The sequence below is a fragment of the Cyphellophora europaea genome (genome assembly GCF_000365145.1).
Source record: "Cyphellophora europaea CBS 101466 unplaced genomic scaffold supercont1.4, whole genome shotgun sequence".
NCBI classification, from domain to species: domain Eukaryota; kingdom Fungi; phylum Ascomycota; class Eurotiomycetes; order Chaetothyriales; family Cyphellophoraceae; genus Cyphellophora; species Cyphellophora europaea.
Window position 1 is genome coordinate 328,704 of NW_008481810.1, and position 17,744 is coordinate 346,447.

Genomic DNA, 17,744 nt, shown 5'->3' on the forward strand with positions numbered 1-17,744 from the left:
GAGTACCTAGAACAGTCCGCGATCATCATGGAGGATACTGTGCAACGCGGAAACCACGTGATGCAGGGTCGCAGGTTTGCTTGCTTGGCCGACGCGAGGATAAGAAGGAGAACTTACACCGAGTTTTGGTCTTGCTGGCTTATTCGCGCAAGCAGAAGGGAAATATCCTGTGTCCAGTGCAGTAGCCGACCCTCCAGAGCATCCAGAAGGCTCGTTTTGATGCCTTCTATCGCCTCACCAGTCGTTGCATCGGTGAAGACTGCTCGACGGGTTGCGCTCGTGAACCTCAACAGCTCCAAGTGCTTGATGGATGCTTCTGTATTTGCATCAAGCTCGCGTGATGCTCCATTACCGAGCGTAATGTAGAGAGTGTTAATTCCGGTATCAACCACAGCTTCTGGAAGCAGTGGCGGCAAGTCGAGCACGAGACTTGCGTAAAAATCGAGTCTTGCCAAGGTTGTGAATACAAGTATACGCATGGACCGCTCTTGTCCTGTCATTGTTGGTTTTCCGGTGACATCGCAATGCAGACCAAGTCGTATAGCGCCTGATGATGCCAGGCTGAGGAAGGTATGAGCACGAGATATCCGTGATGTAGCCACAAGAAAGATGGCTCCGCACAGCAAGGCTTGCACTGATATCAGATTATCTGACTGGGTAATGTCCAGCACCTTCTGGCCTATGTTGAAGTGGCACATGGCGGAATCGAGAGGAACATGACAACCACTTTGTCGGTGCTGATCACGATCGAAGAGATGCCCAAGGGCAATAGCGTAGTGGAACAGGGGCAGAAACCGCACGCATGCGTCGTTCTGCGCAGGTGATTGGTCGTACAGTATAGTCACCATATCTCGGAAGTACTGTTCATGAAGGAAGTCCATGAATGGATGACAGCGGTCAAACAAAGATTTGATGAGGCGTAGTGTGTCGTCTCTGCTCGGCAAGTTGTCAGGAGAGTGAATCGTTGGAGTGGCCGGCAATGGATCATTGACGTTCCTAGCTGCAGGTAATGGCAGGTCGAAGATCCCAAGCGTAGGTAGTAGAGCCTGACGAACGTCGACTCTGTTTAGCTTAAATATTTCTAATGTACGCAGGATGAAAGCGGTTTCCGATAGAGGTCCATAAAGGTGGGTATTCCAGGGGGGCGACGAAATCAGGCGTCGGCAGCCTGCCAACATGCTGCTCATCTCTGAGCCACGGCTGAGGTCCTCATGCGCATCTATGGAAGACGGTGGCGCTGTAGGGTCAGCCCCGAAATTGAGTATATCCAATGCTGGCTTGAGGCTCAATTGGTCCGTAGGCGGGAGACACTTGGCATGGTCTTGAAGCAGCAGGTATGCTTGCCGTAGATGCTGTTCTAGCATTCGTATTCTCTGCGTAGGAGGGGGAGCCGGCCGACGAAATTGGTAAGCACATTCTGCATGCCGGTCAGCGGCTGTTCATCAGCGGCGGAATATATGAACAACCTAAGTCAGATGCTTTACAAGGCTGACAAGGCTGCGAGCCGTCACACTTCCGCTTTCTCAAGCGGCACTCGTCACATGCCCAAGGCGAACGACGGTGTGTCTTGCCTGGGCGTCGGGTCCGGGATTGCTGAAATTTGCCAATCGAGTTGGCCTCGGCTGACCGTGTACGGCCCATTGCGACTCCAGTACTTGTGCAACTGCCGTCAAGAGAAGGGTCGACGCTCCTACTTCTACTCAGCTTTTGACCACAATCATGAAGGCAACCCCCCATATCTGTGTATGATGGAAAATTCGAGCTGTTTGATAAGACGGTAAAGCAGCAAGTGAATCAGGGCCAGGATCACGGGAAGACGGATATCCCATGCTTGGCAGTGGCTGCCATATTCAAAACGAACTACTGTGAGATCGAGATTTTTTTTCCCCCGCTTCTGTCGATCATTTCCACATTATTCTCAGTCGTCATCTGTGCCTGGGCACCGTCCACCCGTATCATAGGCTGGTCTTTCACTGGTTCGGTCTCGGCGTGCATTTCTCGCCCATACCGCAGGGCGCATGTTTGCCAAGACCTCTGTGCTTCAGCAATGGTGGGACACAGCAAGCGGCAGAATCGTTGTTCAGAAGCAGTTTGTATGGTGACACCGCTTCGGCTCTTCCTGCACGATAACCGGCGCCAAGCGCCTGCGACTGTCTTGGATCGTAGTAGGTACGCAACCGCTGCCGACCTGAAGTCCGACTACTACCATTTTCCACAAGTGTAGGAATAGTATTTGATGTCTTGCCATGCCCTTCGATGTTTCTTTGTTTTTTCCTCTACCTTGATATCTCAACGCCATGGAAAATCACGTGTCTGGGCAAAGCAACAAGCCCATGAGCAAGCCTGCTCATGCCTTGAACCGCGATATCTTGGTCCAAGAGCTGTCGGCTGATGCTGAAAATGGCTTCTCTAAATCACAAGCCAGCGAGAAGCTGAACGAGTTCGGTCGGAATGAACTTGACGATGGGCCTGGTGTTCAGCCCATCAAAATCCTTATTCGCCAGGTCGCCAATGCCATGATGTTGGTCCTGATTATGGCCATGGTGGTGTCTTTTGCCATCAAGTCATGGATTGAAGGGGGTGTTGTTGCCGCCGTCATCGCCTTAAACATCATTGTCGGATTTCTGCAGGAATTCCAAGCTGAAAAGACTATGGACTCCTTGCGCTCGCTCAGTTCACCCACCGCCAACGTTGTTCGCGACGGAAGCACCATCAACGTTCCCACCGCCGAGCTTGTGGTCGGAGATCTTGTCGAGCTAAAGGTTGGAGACACTGTTCCGGCTGATTTGAGGTACGTAATTCTTGACATGGCCAATCTGAGCGCGGTACTGACTTTGGTATAGAATCATTGAATCTATCAATCTTGAGACTGACGAGGCACTCTTGACCGGCGAGTCTCTTCCTGTAGCCAAAGACGAAGAAGCAGTCTTTGATGAGGATACTGGTCCTGGCGACAGACTGAACGTCGCCTACAGCTCTTCGACTGTCACAAAGGGTCGCGCTCATGGTATTGTTTACGCAACTGGCATGTACACTGAGATCGGCTCTATTGCGCAAAGTTTGCGACAAAAGGATTCCAAGCGACGCCCGGTCAAGCGCCGAGACGACGGTACTGCATCTCCTCTTCGCCATGCACAGGCCTGGACCTTGACTGGGGCCGACTTCATTGGACATTTCCTCGGCGTCAATGTGGGAACTCCACTGCAAAGAAAACTCTCGCGCTTGGCAATGCTTCTGTTTGGTATTGCCGTTGTCTGCGCAATCATTGTTCTGGCAGCCAACGAGTTCTCGAACCGATCCGAAGTCATCATCTACGCAGTTGCCACAGGTCTCAGTATGATTCCTGCGTCATTGATCGTGGTCTTGACCATCACTATGGCAGTCGGCACCAAACATATGGTCCAGAGAAATGTTATTGTGCGGAATCTCAAGTCACTTGAGGCACTGGGAGCTGTCACGGACATCTGCTCTGATAAAACCGGTACATTGACACAAGGTAAGATGGTTGCCAAGAAGGCGTGGATCCCCAGCCGTGGCACCTACTCGGTGGGTATCTCGAAAAACCCATTTGACCCAACAGCTGGTAGCCTTGCACATTCGGCCGAGGTTCCAGCCAAAGGTCTCCCTGAAGGCGAATCGCTCTCTGAACAGGACTCGACCCCAGCTAGCAGCCTGCTGGAGAACAATGCCGATCTCGAGGCTTTCCTTGCGGTCGCAGGATTGTGCAACGTTGCCAGGGTCCACAAGAACAACGAGGGCGAGTGGACGGCTTTGGGAGATCCCACAGAAATTGCTCTCCAGGTCTTCGCTTCGCGATTCGACCGCAACCGTCACGGCCTCGTGGACGGTGAGGCTGCGAAGTTCAAGCAGGTCAGCGAATATCCCTTCGATTCGGATGTCAAGAAGATGTCGGTGATCTTCGAGGACCGTAAAACCCAGGATCAACATATCTATACCAAGGGTGCCGTGGAGAGAGTCATTGACTCCTGCATCTCGGTCGTATGGGACGACGGTCAAATTGTGGACTTTTCCGATTCTCTGAAGGACAAAACCCTCGAGGTCATGGAAGCATTGGCATCCCAAGGTCTTCGTGTTCTTGCACTTGCAAGCCGCGAATACGATCCTCGCAGTGGTCGACGTGCGTCTCGCGACGGGCCGCCGCCTCGAGAGGATATAGAGCGTGATCTCACCTTCCGAGGCCTGATCGGCCTCTACGACCCACCGCGTCCGGAGTCCGCTGATGCGGTCAAACGATGCCATCGCGCCGGTATCAAAGTCCATATGCTTACTGGCGATCACCCCGGCACTGCTAGCGCCATTGCTAAGCAGGTATACATTCTTCCCGACATGTCAAAGGTCTCAGCAAATGTTGCAAAGAGTATGGTGATGACGGCCAAAGAGTTCGACAAACACACAGATGAGGAGCTTGACCAGCTGCCTGTGCTGCCTCTCGTCATTGCGCGCTGTGCTCCGAACACGAAGGTTCGCATGATCGAAGCTCTCCGCCGCAGAGACGCTTTCATGGCTATGGTACGTGTACCAAGAATCTGTCCAATGAGGGTGCAACATGCTGACTGCTCATACAGACCGGTGACGGTGTCAACGATTCCCCTTCCCTCAAGAATGCTGATGTCGGTATCGCCATGGGGATGGCCGGCTCAGACGTGGCCAAAGACGCAGCCGACATTGTCTTGACTGACGACAACTTCGCCTCTATCCTTAACGCTATCGAGGAAGGACGACGAATGTTCGACAACATCCAGAAGTTCATCCTGCATCTTCTCGCCGAAAACATCGCACAGGCCTGCACGCTCCTCATTGGTCTTGCCTTCAAGGATAGCACAGGTCTATCGGTGTTCCCTCTGGCTCCCGTTCAGATCATGTGGGTCATCATGATCACATCCGGTATGCCAGATATGGGCTTGGGCCTGGAGATTGCGGCTCCTGATATTCTCGAGCGCCCACCGATGCCTCTGAAAACTGGAGTTTTTACCTGGGAAGTTTGCGCGGACATGTTGGCCTATGGCCTATGGATGGCCTCGCTCTGTCTCTCCTCCTTCCTGCTTGTCGTCTACGGCTTCGGTGACGGCAACCTAGGCGAGGGCTGCAATACCTCGTACTCCGACCAGTGTGATACAGTGTTCAGGGCTCGTGCCACGACCTTTGTGTCACTGACCTGGTTCGCACTCTTCCTTGCGTGGGAAATGGTCAATATGCGTCGCAGCTTCTTCCGTATGCAACCCAAGAGCAAGAAGTACTTCACCCAGTGGATATACGATGTCTGGAGGAACCCCTTCCTGTTCTGGGCCGTTATTGCCGGTTTCGTTACGATTTTCCCGGTACTTTACATTCCCGTAAGTTTGCCGGCTCAATCTGTCCTTCGCTCTCTTGTCATGACCACCACTGACACATTATGCCAGGTCCTCAACCACGATGTTTTCAAGCATACCGGTATCTCCTGGGAATGGGGCATCGTCTTCGTCGAAGCAACGCTCTTCTTCGCCGGCATCGAAGCCTGGAAATGGGGTAAGCGCATCTACTTCCGCCGTCGCGCCAGAAAGATGGGCCAAACCAGCGATGACCTCGAGAAGCGGGCGTATGGCGAGTTCATTGATTCCAGTGAAATCAGCAGCGACGTGGATGTGCCTGCCAAGGACGAGAAGCACGCTGCACAGACGGCCTGATTGAGACACAAGTCATCAGTTCCTGACAAAAAAACCTTCAAAATGAGTAGACCTCTCACTTGTATGTCATCAGGACTTGAAGAAAGGCTGGGTTCTGCTTCAGAGGCAGCTCAAAAGGCTTGAGCGCCTCTCCTATGTCTTCAGTGCACCAAAGGCTTCTTGTTGACTCTGGTCTGCCACCAGGGATGTGTGAATAGACTGTTGATGATCAGCTTCTGCTTTGAAGGAATGAAGGGGTCTGATCCAATGCATCTGCAAGTTACGTGAGCGTTTGGCATCGCAAGGTGCGACAGAGCAGATGCGTGAATAGAGATGTCGATAACGGTTTGTTCAGAATAAGCCGTCCGGAGGAACATACTACAAAATGATAGAAATGATAGTATTGCGACTGTGGGTACCGCAAGAGAACTCTGTATGCGATTATCGTTTCGGTGCTGCCACTGCTGCATGAGTGACCATCATCGTGAGCGAAGCACTTGCGTTGTGTAGAATATGCTGGCAGCTGGCATTTCGAATTAATCCTACAAGCTGAAGTAAAGTGCATCACGCGGTGAGAAAGGTCATTTGAACAAGATATGACATTAATTTCTTCTCATCAGCGATCCAGGTTGATTAGCTGCAAAAGACCCCTAAGTGGTTGAATTAACTCTGTTTCACCGTATTTGCACGCCTTTACATACCCATATGAGCGCAATCGTATCAGCGGTAATTCAATTGCCATCTGGCTGGCCATAGGCTCATACTGGAGCACATACGGGGCTTAGTTGTGCTGGCGGAAACCGCGATATTTCATGAAGTTGTTCTTTCGACAGCCGAGCCGATCGGCCAGCGCAACTAACGGGAATCTCCACGTTCCGATGGAAACCCGCGCCAACGAGTCTAGTTCTGGGTACAATAGAGAGGTTTCTTGGCATCGTCGGTAGCATCCAACAGCGCTCTCATCGATCCGGGTGACAGGAAAGAAAGAGCGGAAGGAAGAAGGCAAATGGCGAACAAATGACACAGGAATAAAATCTTCCTCGCTCTATGCACCGTGCGAGACCCCTTGCCAACACCGCTGTCATTTTTCTGTCACTTCGGGCCATCCGAGTCCGCACTGTTCGCCTGGTCGTACATATGCACAGCACTTGGACTCAACCTACTCAACGCTGACATTGCCTTCTTCACTCCGCTATTAGTGACACCGAGTCTTTTCGTTAGTCGCTTTACTGTTGAACTCAACTGGATGTTCTTTTGATTCGATAAGTCCTGCTTAATCCGTTCAGTGGCCAGCTGGTCTTCAAGCTGACTGGATCTAACCTCGGCGCACTGCCGTGCTACGTCTCCAGCCTGCGCCTTTTCCACACACTGCGCGAGCTCGGTTTTAAGTCTTTCGTTCTCTGCTTTCAATTCATTGACATTTGACCTTAGACTCATGATTGAGGTAGCCCCATTCGCACTCTAGAAGAGCCTTTAGCATTCATCAGATGACGGTCAGGACGAATCTTTCAAAACATACCTTCCCATTCCATTCGGACTCGTCATCAGTCAATGCCGACTTTGGGATGGCTTCGAAGGAGGTTCCGATCTCGCGACAAAGTTCCATATACGCTCCGTAGCTGTGCTTACTCAACTGCTTCTCGAATAGGTGCTCTCTCTCGGGTTGGCGCATCCAAATGTATCCATCATCAGCGGTTGGAATTAAACGAACATCGTCAGGATCAACCACAATGCCTAACCTGCTCCCTGCAGATTGGTTAAGGTTCAGATCGGGGGCTTCGTTAATGGCTAATCTCACTAAGATGATTCGATAAAATTTGGCGACAGCGTTTCCTTGCAGCCGCCCTCCTCTGATTACTTAATCTCGTGTTGGCGGGGCCAGTGTCAATGGCCATTAGTAGTCAAGGTTTCTTGAACAGACCGGCTGTCCGTGCATCAATTGTAGGCAGAGCCAACTTTACTACAGTACATGACTGGAACGAAAGAAGCAAAGCATCAAGAATGCAGGACAGTTCACTACAGGACTGTACGAGCATTAATACAGTACGTACAGTAGTAACACTTCCTGTGCATTTCAGAACCTTCTAGAAAGCCTGCATTTCGATGGTAACCGAAACCAGAACACAGACAACAGAGGTACCAGATCTGGGTCACGCTAAAGAGTGGCTCGGATTCTTTCGTTGGGAGGCTCCCACGCAAATGTCGAGTGGAAATACTCGCCGAGCGGTGGGAGGGTACTGTAAAGCTTGCTTCTCTTCATGCGTGGGAAAGTTCCCCACGAGAGGCTGTAGTTTATAGAACATGGCCCCACTTACCGAAATATCTCCAGTTCGGGGACTTCCCAACGAAACCTGGGGATAACTTACAGCACCCTGCATCAACTTGGGTAACCGAGCTATTGAAAACGTTTCACATTGTCAGTGGAAAATAGGGCTCTCCGATGAAAAGTCAATCTAATCAGATAAGATACAGAAGCCCAAACCCAAACATTAATTAGTAGTAGAACGAGCACAAGCCGAAAAAGTAAATTCTTATCTCCGTCATCGTGTGTTTGGACGCTGCACTTGTCCAGCTGATCTCGCACATCACTGATATCTTGTTCAACCTTTGTCATTACTCCAGGTTCACAACCAACATCATCTTGTCAACCCCTTCTTTCTAGCTTCGAAGCTGTCCACCAGCCGCATACTGCGTCGATTGTGTTGGTTCTGATTGGCCTTCAGCGACGCCATAACCCATGCCTTGTCATCAATATTGCTCTCAGGAGTCCAGCAAACTTTCCATTGGACCAGATATAAGCTGGGACCGTCGTATTCGCACCGATCGAGGACACTGTACACGTGGGACCAGAGACTGCCGCAGCATTCAGCTTGGCATTTTCGCAAGTGCGGTTCGAAATCCAGAGTCTCAACCTTGTGCCTTTGCAGTCCGATCTCCAACAGTGCCGCAGCATCTGCGATATCGAAGTCACCGGGTGGCATCCATCTATTGGCAGTCCCGAGAAGGTACTCGGTTTCACCATGGTCGAAACAGAACCTGCGGTCATATGCCGCGTTATGGTCCCACAGTTGATTGGGAGGAAGCCCAACGTCTTTGAAACTGGTGGGGAAGTCCTTCCGTGCATTGATTGGTCCATCCTGGTCGCTTCCTGGTCCAGGGATGAGACTCACGCGGTTGACATCTGCTACCACAAGGGGCTGATTGAGCATTGTGGATGACAGGGCCGGTGTGCCTGTTGCTGATTGCCTAGGGTCCGATTCGGGAATTCCAGTGTCGTGTCTGTCATCCTCTTCTTTTCGTCAATGCCGTCTCGTAACATCAAAGGGATCACAAACCTGCTATGCTGACGACATGATTTATGCCAGCCTCTTCACACAATCGCGGGGCACTGCAGAGCTGTTGTTGAGAGTCATCACAGTAGCTTCCTGCCGGAGTCTCGAGCCGCTTGGAATACGGATGTTCGCTTCTTGCTATTGGTATGCTTTGAGACTCGGGATGGGAATTGACATGACATTGAGACGGGGTTTGGGCGGCACGGCTTCGAAACACGCGCAGCCGCGACCTGGCGAGAGCGTAGTTGGCGTGAGCTCTCTTTTTGATAGAGACGGTGGGCATGACGAGTGAGGGCCATGATGAGCAACGATGACGGTGCAGTAGAAACCACGATCAGACTGAAGAGTGAGGATGAGGATGAAGAAGTGCCGAGGGCGCTCCGCCAGACTTATACCCCTAGACCGCCTCCGGCAATGGCACTGAGTCTGCCTTGCCCTGTCGCTGCTGGCCAAAATGAGAACAGCAGGGATGCTAATGAAACCAACGCAACCCGATCGCACTGGTCCCTGTGGAGTATTCAGCGTGCCCGGGTTTTCCTTACCATAACCTCTGCCAGACTATGGACAAGATGGACCGTGGACAGGGATCCCGAGGCAGCTGCGACGAAGCATTCTCATCACACTCTTCTGACCGCCCAGCCCAGGACACAACCGTCGTCATCGTGTTTCTTGTCATCACGTCAAGAGCGCGGGAACTCCTTCCTATGCCAGCGGTGATATGTCTATTTGAGTCTGGCCCGGATACTGGCCCGCGTGGGAGGTAGAACTGGCTTCGGGGGTGCTCTCTTGAAGCCGTAGTCCCGCGACAGATTGAGTGAGTTGACGACACGATTGCGACGGGGAGTGCCAGGTGTGTATACTCTTCGCTTTGACAGCGTGGATCGGCGTAGAGGCCATAGCAGTGGGATGGCGTGTCTACCTGGAGAGGGGTGACTGCGGTCTGTATGTCGGATATCATCAGTCAGAACTGATTCAACTCATTCCTCACACAGGCCGTGCCAGAACCTGCGCTAGGGCTCCTGGCTCGCCACTCGTCTGGTCTGCCGTCCTCATGTGATCCCGGACGCTCTTGCCTTATAGCGGCCTGTCACATGCACGCCTAGCCGAGTGTGTCCACACGAGGGACTTTCTGGACCACACGGCGCCCGCTATTATTATCTATATCGGTCCTGGGTGCCACGATCCAGCGGTTGGGATAGATCATGGTCCAGAGTCCTTTGGGCACGCAGGTCACACAACGCGCAGGCGTACATCTGATCCCAGCAGCACCGCCGAGTGACCCAAATAAGCGCTGATGACACGGTCTGACAGCTCATGTGCGAGCCCCTTCTTCTTGTGTTCAGCACGCCATGTCAAGGCAGAGACGTGTCCACCGCAGGCGGCAAGGCACACTTGCTATTGTCTAGCCATGAGACATTTTTGGATTGGAAGCGGCAGATGCAGCGCTGGGCTCATTGTCAGGGGATGTGCACTAGCCCCTTATTTCGGTCTCAAGCACGTCCAGGACGAGGCATCATGGGACTAATGGCGATGATCAGTGCGTCACTCTTCCGGCTTGGCCATCCCAGGCAACGGCCGACAGGATGCAGGAGTCGAGAGCACAACCACGTCTGTGGACGGTGTGGATCGAGGCTGGGTAGGACAGTAAAGATTGGTATTCCGTCACAGCAAATAGCTTGTGGTTGATTGTAGTGGGCGTACACAAATGTCTCTAGAGTCTTGACGCAGGCACTTTTCGCCCAAGTCAGATGTCGGCGGTTTAGGAGGCAGTGGCCATAGCTATCTTCGAAGACTTCAAGGGAGACACGGCACGCCAGGCGGAGAGTCGTGCATTGGTCGTTTGGGGCGGAGGGAGGGAAGATGAGGAAAAGAGCGCCAGGGAAAGGAAACATCCAGCTGACGATACGCAGTCCCTCAAGTCGATCATAGGGAGGGGAAAGCAACGAGACAAGGCCGCTTCGGAGGGGCGTGCCGGGCTTTATAGACCGCGGTGCCGCGCTAATTCCATCCAGGCCCGGGGCTTGGCAGGAGCCAGACACCCTCTGCACCGGGAAACGCCCTCGAGAGATGGCGTCCCAGACAGGATGATTAAGCTGGCAAGATTCTGGGCAAGATCCACGTGACAGCTGAAGAAGTTTCCACGGCCATTTAGAAGCAGCCAATCATACCTTGCCAACAAACCATGCCTGGGGTAGACCAATCATCATACAGGTCTGCCCCATTAGTTTAGTTGGGGCACCTCAATCGCACCGTTGGAATTCCCCTCAAGGGCTATTGGTGTAACGCTCTTGGTCAAATGGGATATCCCACTTTCATCATTGGGATATACCAGTTTCGTAACTGGTATGTCCCTGATCTAACGATCGGCTACATACAATTTCCGAGGCCGAGGCAAATCTATTCCTGGGACTTTGGCTCTGGGACAGTATCTGGGCGAGGCCAACCACTCTGGAACACATCTTAGGCAGGGACAAAGGCTCTAGACGCACAATTGTCACAGGCACATTATCCTGCGATGTATTGACTGGGAAACCCCTCCTGATCCTAGTAACGGCCTGGAGGTTCCATGGTGCTGGGTCGCTTGGCCTGGCCCGGCAGTGCGACTGAGACAACTGGGAGAGAGTCTTGTATGTCATAGGATACAGTATGCTGTTGAGGACTAATGCAATCCTAGACTTCAGTCATATCCCAGCTTGTTCCTCCTGGCCAAACCCGCAGCAATGCGCCATAAACGCATGCACTACAAAAAGATGTAAGTTACTACGGAGAGAGTACCTGGATTCTTTACCAGCTTGTAGTGTACCAAACTGATACGCAGGTCTTTTGGATCGTACTACTTCTATTGCCACTCTATCCTCCTTGCTTAGATTCATTCACAGGACCAATCACATCTAGCAGATCATGCGGTATTGCCTTCAAAACTGCGCTCAATCCTTGGAAGATGCTGGCCGTGTCATCTTCTGGTGCGTTCCCTGCCATCGCTGAGTCTGCCACACCAGCATCCTCACCAGCCACCTCCAAGACCTTCATGAGTCTCGGATGATTGCGCTCAATTCGAGTTGCCAGGGCCCTGAGAGTCATATCCCGGATGGAGTTATTCTGCCTGTCAAACTTGTGAGACCCAAACAAAGGTTAACGAAACCAAACATACACGATCGTTTCCGCAATATTGGGGAACATAAATACCAAGATCGGTGCTCGACCAGCGAGCGTCTTCCAACGTCGGCCGGTTCGACAATATCCCAGGATCCGGCCTCTTTCTAACATCTTGTCCGCAGTCTTTCGCTTTGCTTGGAGATACAAATCTATGGCTACCGTGGCGTCCCCACGTCCACGCCCTCTGCTGCCATCGCACTGGGTGCGGTCAGTGGCCGCCACTGCCTTGTAAGCGTCAATCAACGATATCAATCGGATAGATGCAAATCGCGAAAGAAGACGACAAACCCGGTTACCACTCAACAAGTCGCGTATCGTTTCAAAAGCAGTAACGACCGATTTCTCGAGATTGTTGCTGCATATTCCCGATAGTGAAACTGAGAATGGCTTCAAATTCTCACAGATTTGATGACGATCCCGAAGAAAATCACAGATCGCGTTCCGACTAACCAGAAGATTGGCCACGATGGGTATTTGAGAGGGCGTCAAGTTCCGTTTGTCACTTATACGCAACACTCCGGTCTTATTTGACTGCGTGCGCCGTCTTCTATGGGGTGGTCTCGGTGGAGAACATGTTGCTTGGTCCTCTTTCAGTTGGTCAAAATTGATGTCTTTTTGGAAATCCGATGTTGGATCTTGTGCTGGCTCCAGATCTGGTGGAGTAATGAGCCGCTGATCCTGGTTAGACACAGAATGAAACGTTACAGAAGGCGACGTGCCCCGGGATAACTTTGTGTCATCGTCAAGCTTGTTTGGATTGTGGTCAGTTCTGGACGGTACATTGTCGTTCCCGGTGTAGCGCTGCGTCCCGGGGGCAAGGGGAGACTTAGAACGTAAGTATATTGATAGATCTTTGGCGTCGTCAACGAGGTTGCGTGGAACATTGCAGAACTCGTCATAGATGCTGTAGATGTCTTCAGTTTCGCTCTCATCCTGGAAGAGGGAGCTGGCATCGTCCCGAGGAAAATGATTGCTCGAAACATCGATTTCTGGATTGTCAGCGACCACATGCTGAGAGGCTTCCTTTTGAAGATATCCTGACCCCAATGCCGGGCTCTCTACAGGATTTGCGTAACCAGTCCGAAGAGTCAATACGTGGTACAGCACCGCGGCATGTCCGCGGTTGAGAAGAGCGTGCGTGATCTCTTTCCACTTCATAAGAAGATCTGCATCATTCACGTCTTCGACGGCACAGTGAGGAAAAACGGAGCCTGCCGTCATTCCCAAGACTGTCGTGGGGAGAGAAGGAGAATCAGACGTGGGTTTTCATGGTCAACCTCCACCTGAAATGCGGCCGTCGATTGACAAAGGACCTAAATTACAATATTGGAGGCCAGTTATGGGCCTGACTAAATAGATACGAAAGGGATCAGGACAGGTGGCAGATTTGGGACAGGGAGATAATTGAGAGGGAGGCTCCTTGGTGAAAGCTAAATATAGCGCGTAACAGCATGCTCCGCTTTGGGGGGCGGCCCAGTCTGTCAGACTGCTGATGTTGATTAGTTGAGTCGTTCGGCGCTAGGTTTCAGCCAAGAAAATGGAATAATAGCACTCCAGTGGCCGAGCCACAGCACTGGCTTGGCGCCAACCTTAATCCATGGTATTATCATCGCGGCGCGTAAGTTGCTTTCTCACGAAACCATGGCAAGTACGTTCCGATGGTTTGTTGAACTGCCTCCCCCTTACGCCAACTACTGACTTGTGGGTAGCATCATCACATCCCGTATACAGTAGTCACCTTCCTCCTCGGACCAGGAGAAGAGCCGATCCTCGTACACGAAGCTGCCATCGCGTCATTGTCCCCCACTCTGGTAACTTTACTTCGAGGTCAAATGAAGGAGAGCCTTGAAGCCAAAGTCGTATGGAAAGATGTCAGCAAAGAGACATTCCAAGCTTTTGCACAGTTTGCATACACCGGAGATTACTCCGTACCGCCTCTGATGTTACAAGAAGAGCTGACCAGCGTGGTCGCATCCGATGAGGCTCGGATGGACAGTGAAGCCCCTGCTGATGTGGGTTGGTCGTTCGGGTACGGGCAAAAGCCTCATGAGGCTCAAGCTGCAAGCATGGTCTCTTTCCGATCCAGAAACTACGCGGTGGCTGAACCCCGCTCCAGGTTCGCGGCTAGCTGCAACGCTACAGTCCTTCTGGGGCGCCCAGATAACGTCCTCGAAGTGCTTTTGTTACACGCTGCACTTTACGTACTTGCAGAAAAGTACGGCGTCGACTCCTTGCAAAGCTTGAGCTTACTCAAGCTTCACAAATCGCTAACGTTGTTTGAACTGTCCAAGAGGAGGGCACCCGATATGGTGAAGCTCCTGCGCTACGTGTACTCTGATGAAAATACCTTGGATCAACATCCACTCATCGATAACCTTCGACGCATGATGTGTGAATACGTTAGTGATAAGGCACAAATTTTTAGGGATGACGCATCATACTTGGAACTCATGTACGACGGGGGTGCCTTTGCTCGTGATATTTTCAGGCATCTAGTCGTATCCCCTTCGAGGGTAGGACTCGAGCAAACATAGGCCTTATATGCAACATATCCTCAATAGAGATCAAAGCAGGGCTGTGGGAGGATGCGACTTCTTGCGATATTCCGCGTGTGCTCCTCAAAGCAAACTCAACCGTCGTGGCCCCCTTGCCTCTTTCGCCCCTTTCCCTGGCCCTTTTTACTCCGATACCTCTAAAAATTTTTACTTTCGACTTCTGGCCTGCAGTGTCCGATCTCTTTTGGTCGTTTTCTGCTTATTTCTCTCTGAGCGGACCGGTGTCTGGGAGTCTGAGGCGGGGCGTGATCTTGGGTGTCGGACTCGCAGCCGGGGGGAGGGGCCTGTACTTGAACAACAATGGGCGTTTCTTGTTCTCGTGCCGCTGACATTTCCGGCACGATACCCGGGGTCGGCTCTGTGGACAGGTCTGGACTACCTCGAGACCGATCGTTTTCGGCGTCAACCAGCGTTGCGCCGCTCAAAACTCTCGAAGCATCGTCTGGTGAAGAGAGTGGGGTGGGTGAAGGTGAGTGTAGATATTGGTCAAACAGTGCATCGTCGTGGTCATTTTCCTGCAGCAAGGAGCGGGCCGTGTGACCAATGCGTGGACACTGGACGGGACCCGGATGACCATCAAGATCAGCATAAGGTAGAGAGCATGACTGACCCGGTAAACTCATCAACAGTATGTACATCAGCCAAGCTCTCGTCTCGGGACAATCCCGCCGGGTCGATGGTCGGAGGGGAGGGCCGGGCTCGCTTTGGAGGATGGAATAGCGATGGTGCTTGAAGAGACACTGGTGAATTGAGAGACATGGTTGGCGTCCGCTCGAGCACTTTGTGGCCGCTTGGAGACCTCCGCTTGCGACTCGGAGGGGCAGCGGACATGAAGCTCCCGATCGCATCCTTTTCGACGGTTGGTGCCGCCAATCCGGCCGGCTCCCCCGGACACGTTCTGCTGAATTGATGCTCGTCCACCGGGTGCAGGCGAAATGCCACCGCATCTTTGACGTGTGCATCACACTTAGGATTAGGACATACACGTGGCCATGGGCACTCGCGGAGATGTTCGTTGACGTGACTCCACAGTTTGTGGTCGCGGGTCTATAACTCGGGCAGCGCCGTGTCACCCATGGCAGTAGGCCAGACATATCAGAGTATGGCAGTAGGCGATTGCGCCGCACCGCTTATTTACCATCTCGCCGAGGTGTGAACCGCAGTGAGGCTCCCACTCTTCGCGGTTAAGAGATTCTTCAAGGTGAGCAGGTAACTTCCCGGGTAGGCCTTCCTCATGGAACTTTTCCAAGCTTCGAATCTCCAGCTTTGTTCACTATGCTATTGGTCGTTAATCTATTGAGTGAGCGCAGCATATGTTTAGCAATGGAATCAGTGCTCAGAAGTTTCCTTCAACAGGTGGTTGGTCGTTTATGTATAGTCCCATCAAAGCCGCCAAGCAGCTCCCAGCAGTCCAGGCTGTGGCCCAGTCACTGAAGATGAATTTTCCCACATAGACAGCTAGAAGCAGTGCTCCTATTGTAAATGTAACGGAACGATGGTCGGAGCCGAATGTCTCATCAAAGTGAAGCGCGGGGAGGGCTAGTTGGCCCAAATCTCGACTGCCGTGGCACTGGATCAGGAACTGCATGTACCTTCTCTCCAGTCAGAAAGGTCCAAGATTACATGTCTTGACTTACCATGGACTGTATATAAGCTTCTCTCGCGAGAGCTGCGCATTAGCTTCGCTTGTTGTGGGGTTATGAAACATAAGACTCAGGAAGGGTCGCATCGATAAGGTTGAGAGGGCCTCGTTCAGATGGTGGAGGCTTTCTGTAGGGCAAAAGCCTTCATTTTCTCCCCAGTACTCTGGACACTCGATGTCCAAATGCTCGGTCTTACCGGTGACTGCATCGTAGTAACAATCGGTGGTTTTCTTGATGGAATTCTTGGCTGTCTCGAGTTCCTTCCGCCGCTGGGCCGCGGGCTCGTCCTTGCTGCATATTCCCAGGAAACGAGCGTTGCGAACACCCTCAGAAGTCTCCAGATATCCTCGCGCACCTAATATGGATATCTAAACTAGTCGTCAGCGACTTCTCCTTGCTAAATTTGAGCCTGTTGTGAAAGCGACGCGCCATACCGATGCCTTGCTCACATTCTTCACACGGAGGAGAGGCACAAACTTGCGCCACGAGCCACGGCTTGCGTAGTACGCTCGGCGGATCTCCTTCCATAGCTCACTTTGGCTTTCCAACTTGACTTTCTCAATTGCCACAGCCAATATATCACACTCATTCTGCTTGCCCCAACAGATGAAAACGTGATAACGGTCCGCTTTTGCCTCTTGTAAGACAGTCTCCATCTGCTTCTCCACTCGCTTTACGCGCCTATCGTGCCTTGCCTGCGCATCATCTGAATTGTGCTGTGCTCCAGTACCTGTGGGATTAGGAGTCTGACTGGATCGACCATTTTCAGAACAACCATGACGTCTGCGAAGCCCTTCAGCACAAGCCGAACCTTCCTGTGAATGTTCGATTTCTGGTTTATTGCCGGCTTCGAGGTAGCTAGGCGTAACAGATGGGAGAGAATCAGGTCGCTCGGAAAGGAGGCACTTGTAGAGGTCTTTCGTGGATAGCACGTGCTTCCAAGGGTCAGGCATGCCACGTCTGAGAAAGGCATGGAATCGCAGTGCTCTAGCAGAATCGAAGAATGTGGGCGGTTTATATATATAGTGCCTCTCAATGACTCTAACCTCGCTTGAATAATCGGTCGTAGATGATCGGTCTTGTGACAATAGAGCGTTCTGTGGTCTGGCAACAAGATTATCTGGGCTTGCAGACTCCATGTCGTGATATGTCGAACAGCAGTGATGATCTTACAGATCGACGCAATGAATGAGCTCACCAGTAAGTAGTGCTCTACACAATTATCAAAATGAGACCTGAGTTGAGGAGGCATGCGAATCAACCGTATATCACTTCAGCACGAAGCAACCTAACCGGTGTGCTGGACCACAAGACTGCCCCTTGTTGTAATTTGGGGCTAATGCAGGGATCAGAACACCCATGGTCAGGCGCTAGCGAAAGCTAATCATCGCCAAT

The 17,744-nt window shown here is 52.0% G+C and overlaps 6 protein-coding genes across 6 annotated transcripts; 2 read left to right on the top strand and 4 right to left on the bottom strand.

The window, feature by feature from the left end:
- Positions 1-113: 113 nt before the first annotated feature.
- On the bottom strand, positions 114-881 carry HMPREF1541_04369 (uncharacterized protein; the record flags this gene model as incomplete). Its single annotated transcript, XM_008718715.1, has 1 exon — positions 114-881. The coding sequence occupies one exon, from the start codon at positions 879-881 to the stop codon at positions 114-116; it is 768 nt and encodes a 255-aa protein (XP_008716937.1).
- A 364-nt stretch (positions 882-1,245) lies between these two features.
- On the bottom strand, positions 1,246-1,416 carry HMPREF1541_04370 (uncharacterized protein; the record flags this gene model as incomplete). The annotated part of the gene is made up of 1 exon (XM_008718716.1): positions 1,246-1,416. One exon carries the CDS (start codon positions 1,414-1,416, stop codon positions 1,246-1,248), a length of 171 nt encoding a protein of 56 aa, XP_008716938.1.
- Positions 1,417-2,297: 881 nt separating this feature from the next.
- On the top strand, positions 2,298-5,684 carry HMPREF1541_04371 (potassium/sodium efflux P-type ATPase, fungal-type; the record flags this gene model as incomplete). Its single annotated transcript, XM_008718717.1, has 4 exons — positions 2,298-2,791; positions 2,844-4,530; positions 4,587-5,354; positions 5,421-5,684. 4 exons carry the CDS (start codon positions 2,298-2,300, stop codon positions 5,682-5,684), a joined length of 3,213 nt encoding a protein of 1,070 aa, XP_008716939.1.
- Positions 5,685-8,299: 2,615 nt separating this feature from the next.
- On the bottom strand, positions 8,300-8,872 carry HMPREF1541_04372 (uncharacterized protein; the record flags this gene model as incomplete). Its single annotated transcript, XM_008718718.1, has 1 exon — positions 8,300-8,872. The coding sequence occupies one exon, from the start codon at positions 8,870-8,872 to the stop codon at positions 8,300-8,302; it is 573 nt and encodes a 190-aa protein (XP_008716940.1).
- Positions 8,873-13,809: 4,937 nt separating this feature from the next.
- Positions 13,810-14,685, top strand: HMPREF1541_04373 (uncharacterized protein; the record flags this gene model as incomplete). Its single annotated transcript, XM_008718719.1, has 2 exons — positions 13,810-13,812; positions 13,861-14,685. The coding sequence occupies 2 exons, from the start codon at positions 13,810-13,812 to the stop codon at positions 14,683-14,685; spliced, it is 828 nt and encodes a 275-aa protein (XP_008716941.1).
- A 1,654-nt stretch (positions 14,686-16,339) lies between these two features.
- HMPREF1541_04374 (uncharacterized protein) lies at positions 16,340-17,302 on the bottom strand (the record flags this gene model as incomplete). Its single annotated transcript, XM_008718720.1, has 2 exons — positions 16,340-16,717; positions 16,784-17,302. The coding sequence occupies 2 exons, from the start codon at positions 17,300-17,302 to the stop codon at positions 16,340-16,342; spliced, it is 897 nt and encodes a 298-aa protein (XP_008716942.1).
- Between the last annotated feature and the right edge of the window lie 442 nt (positions 17,303-17,744).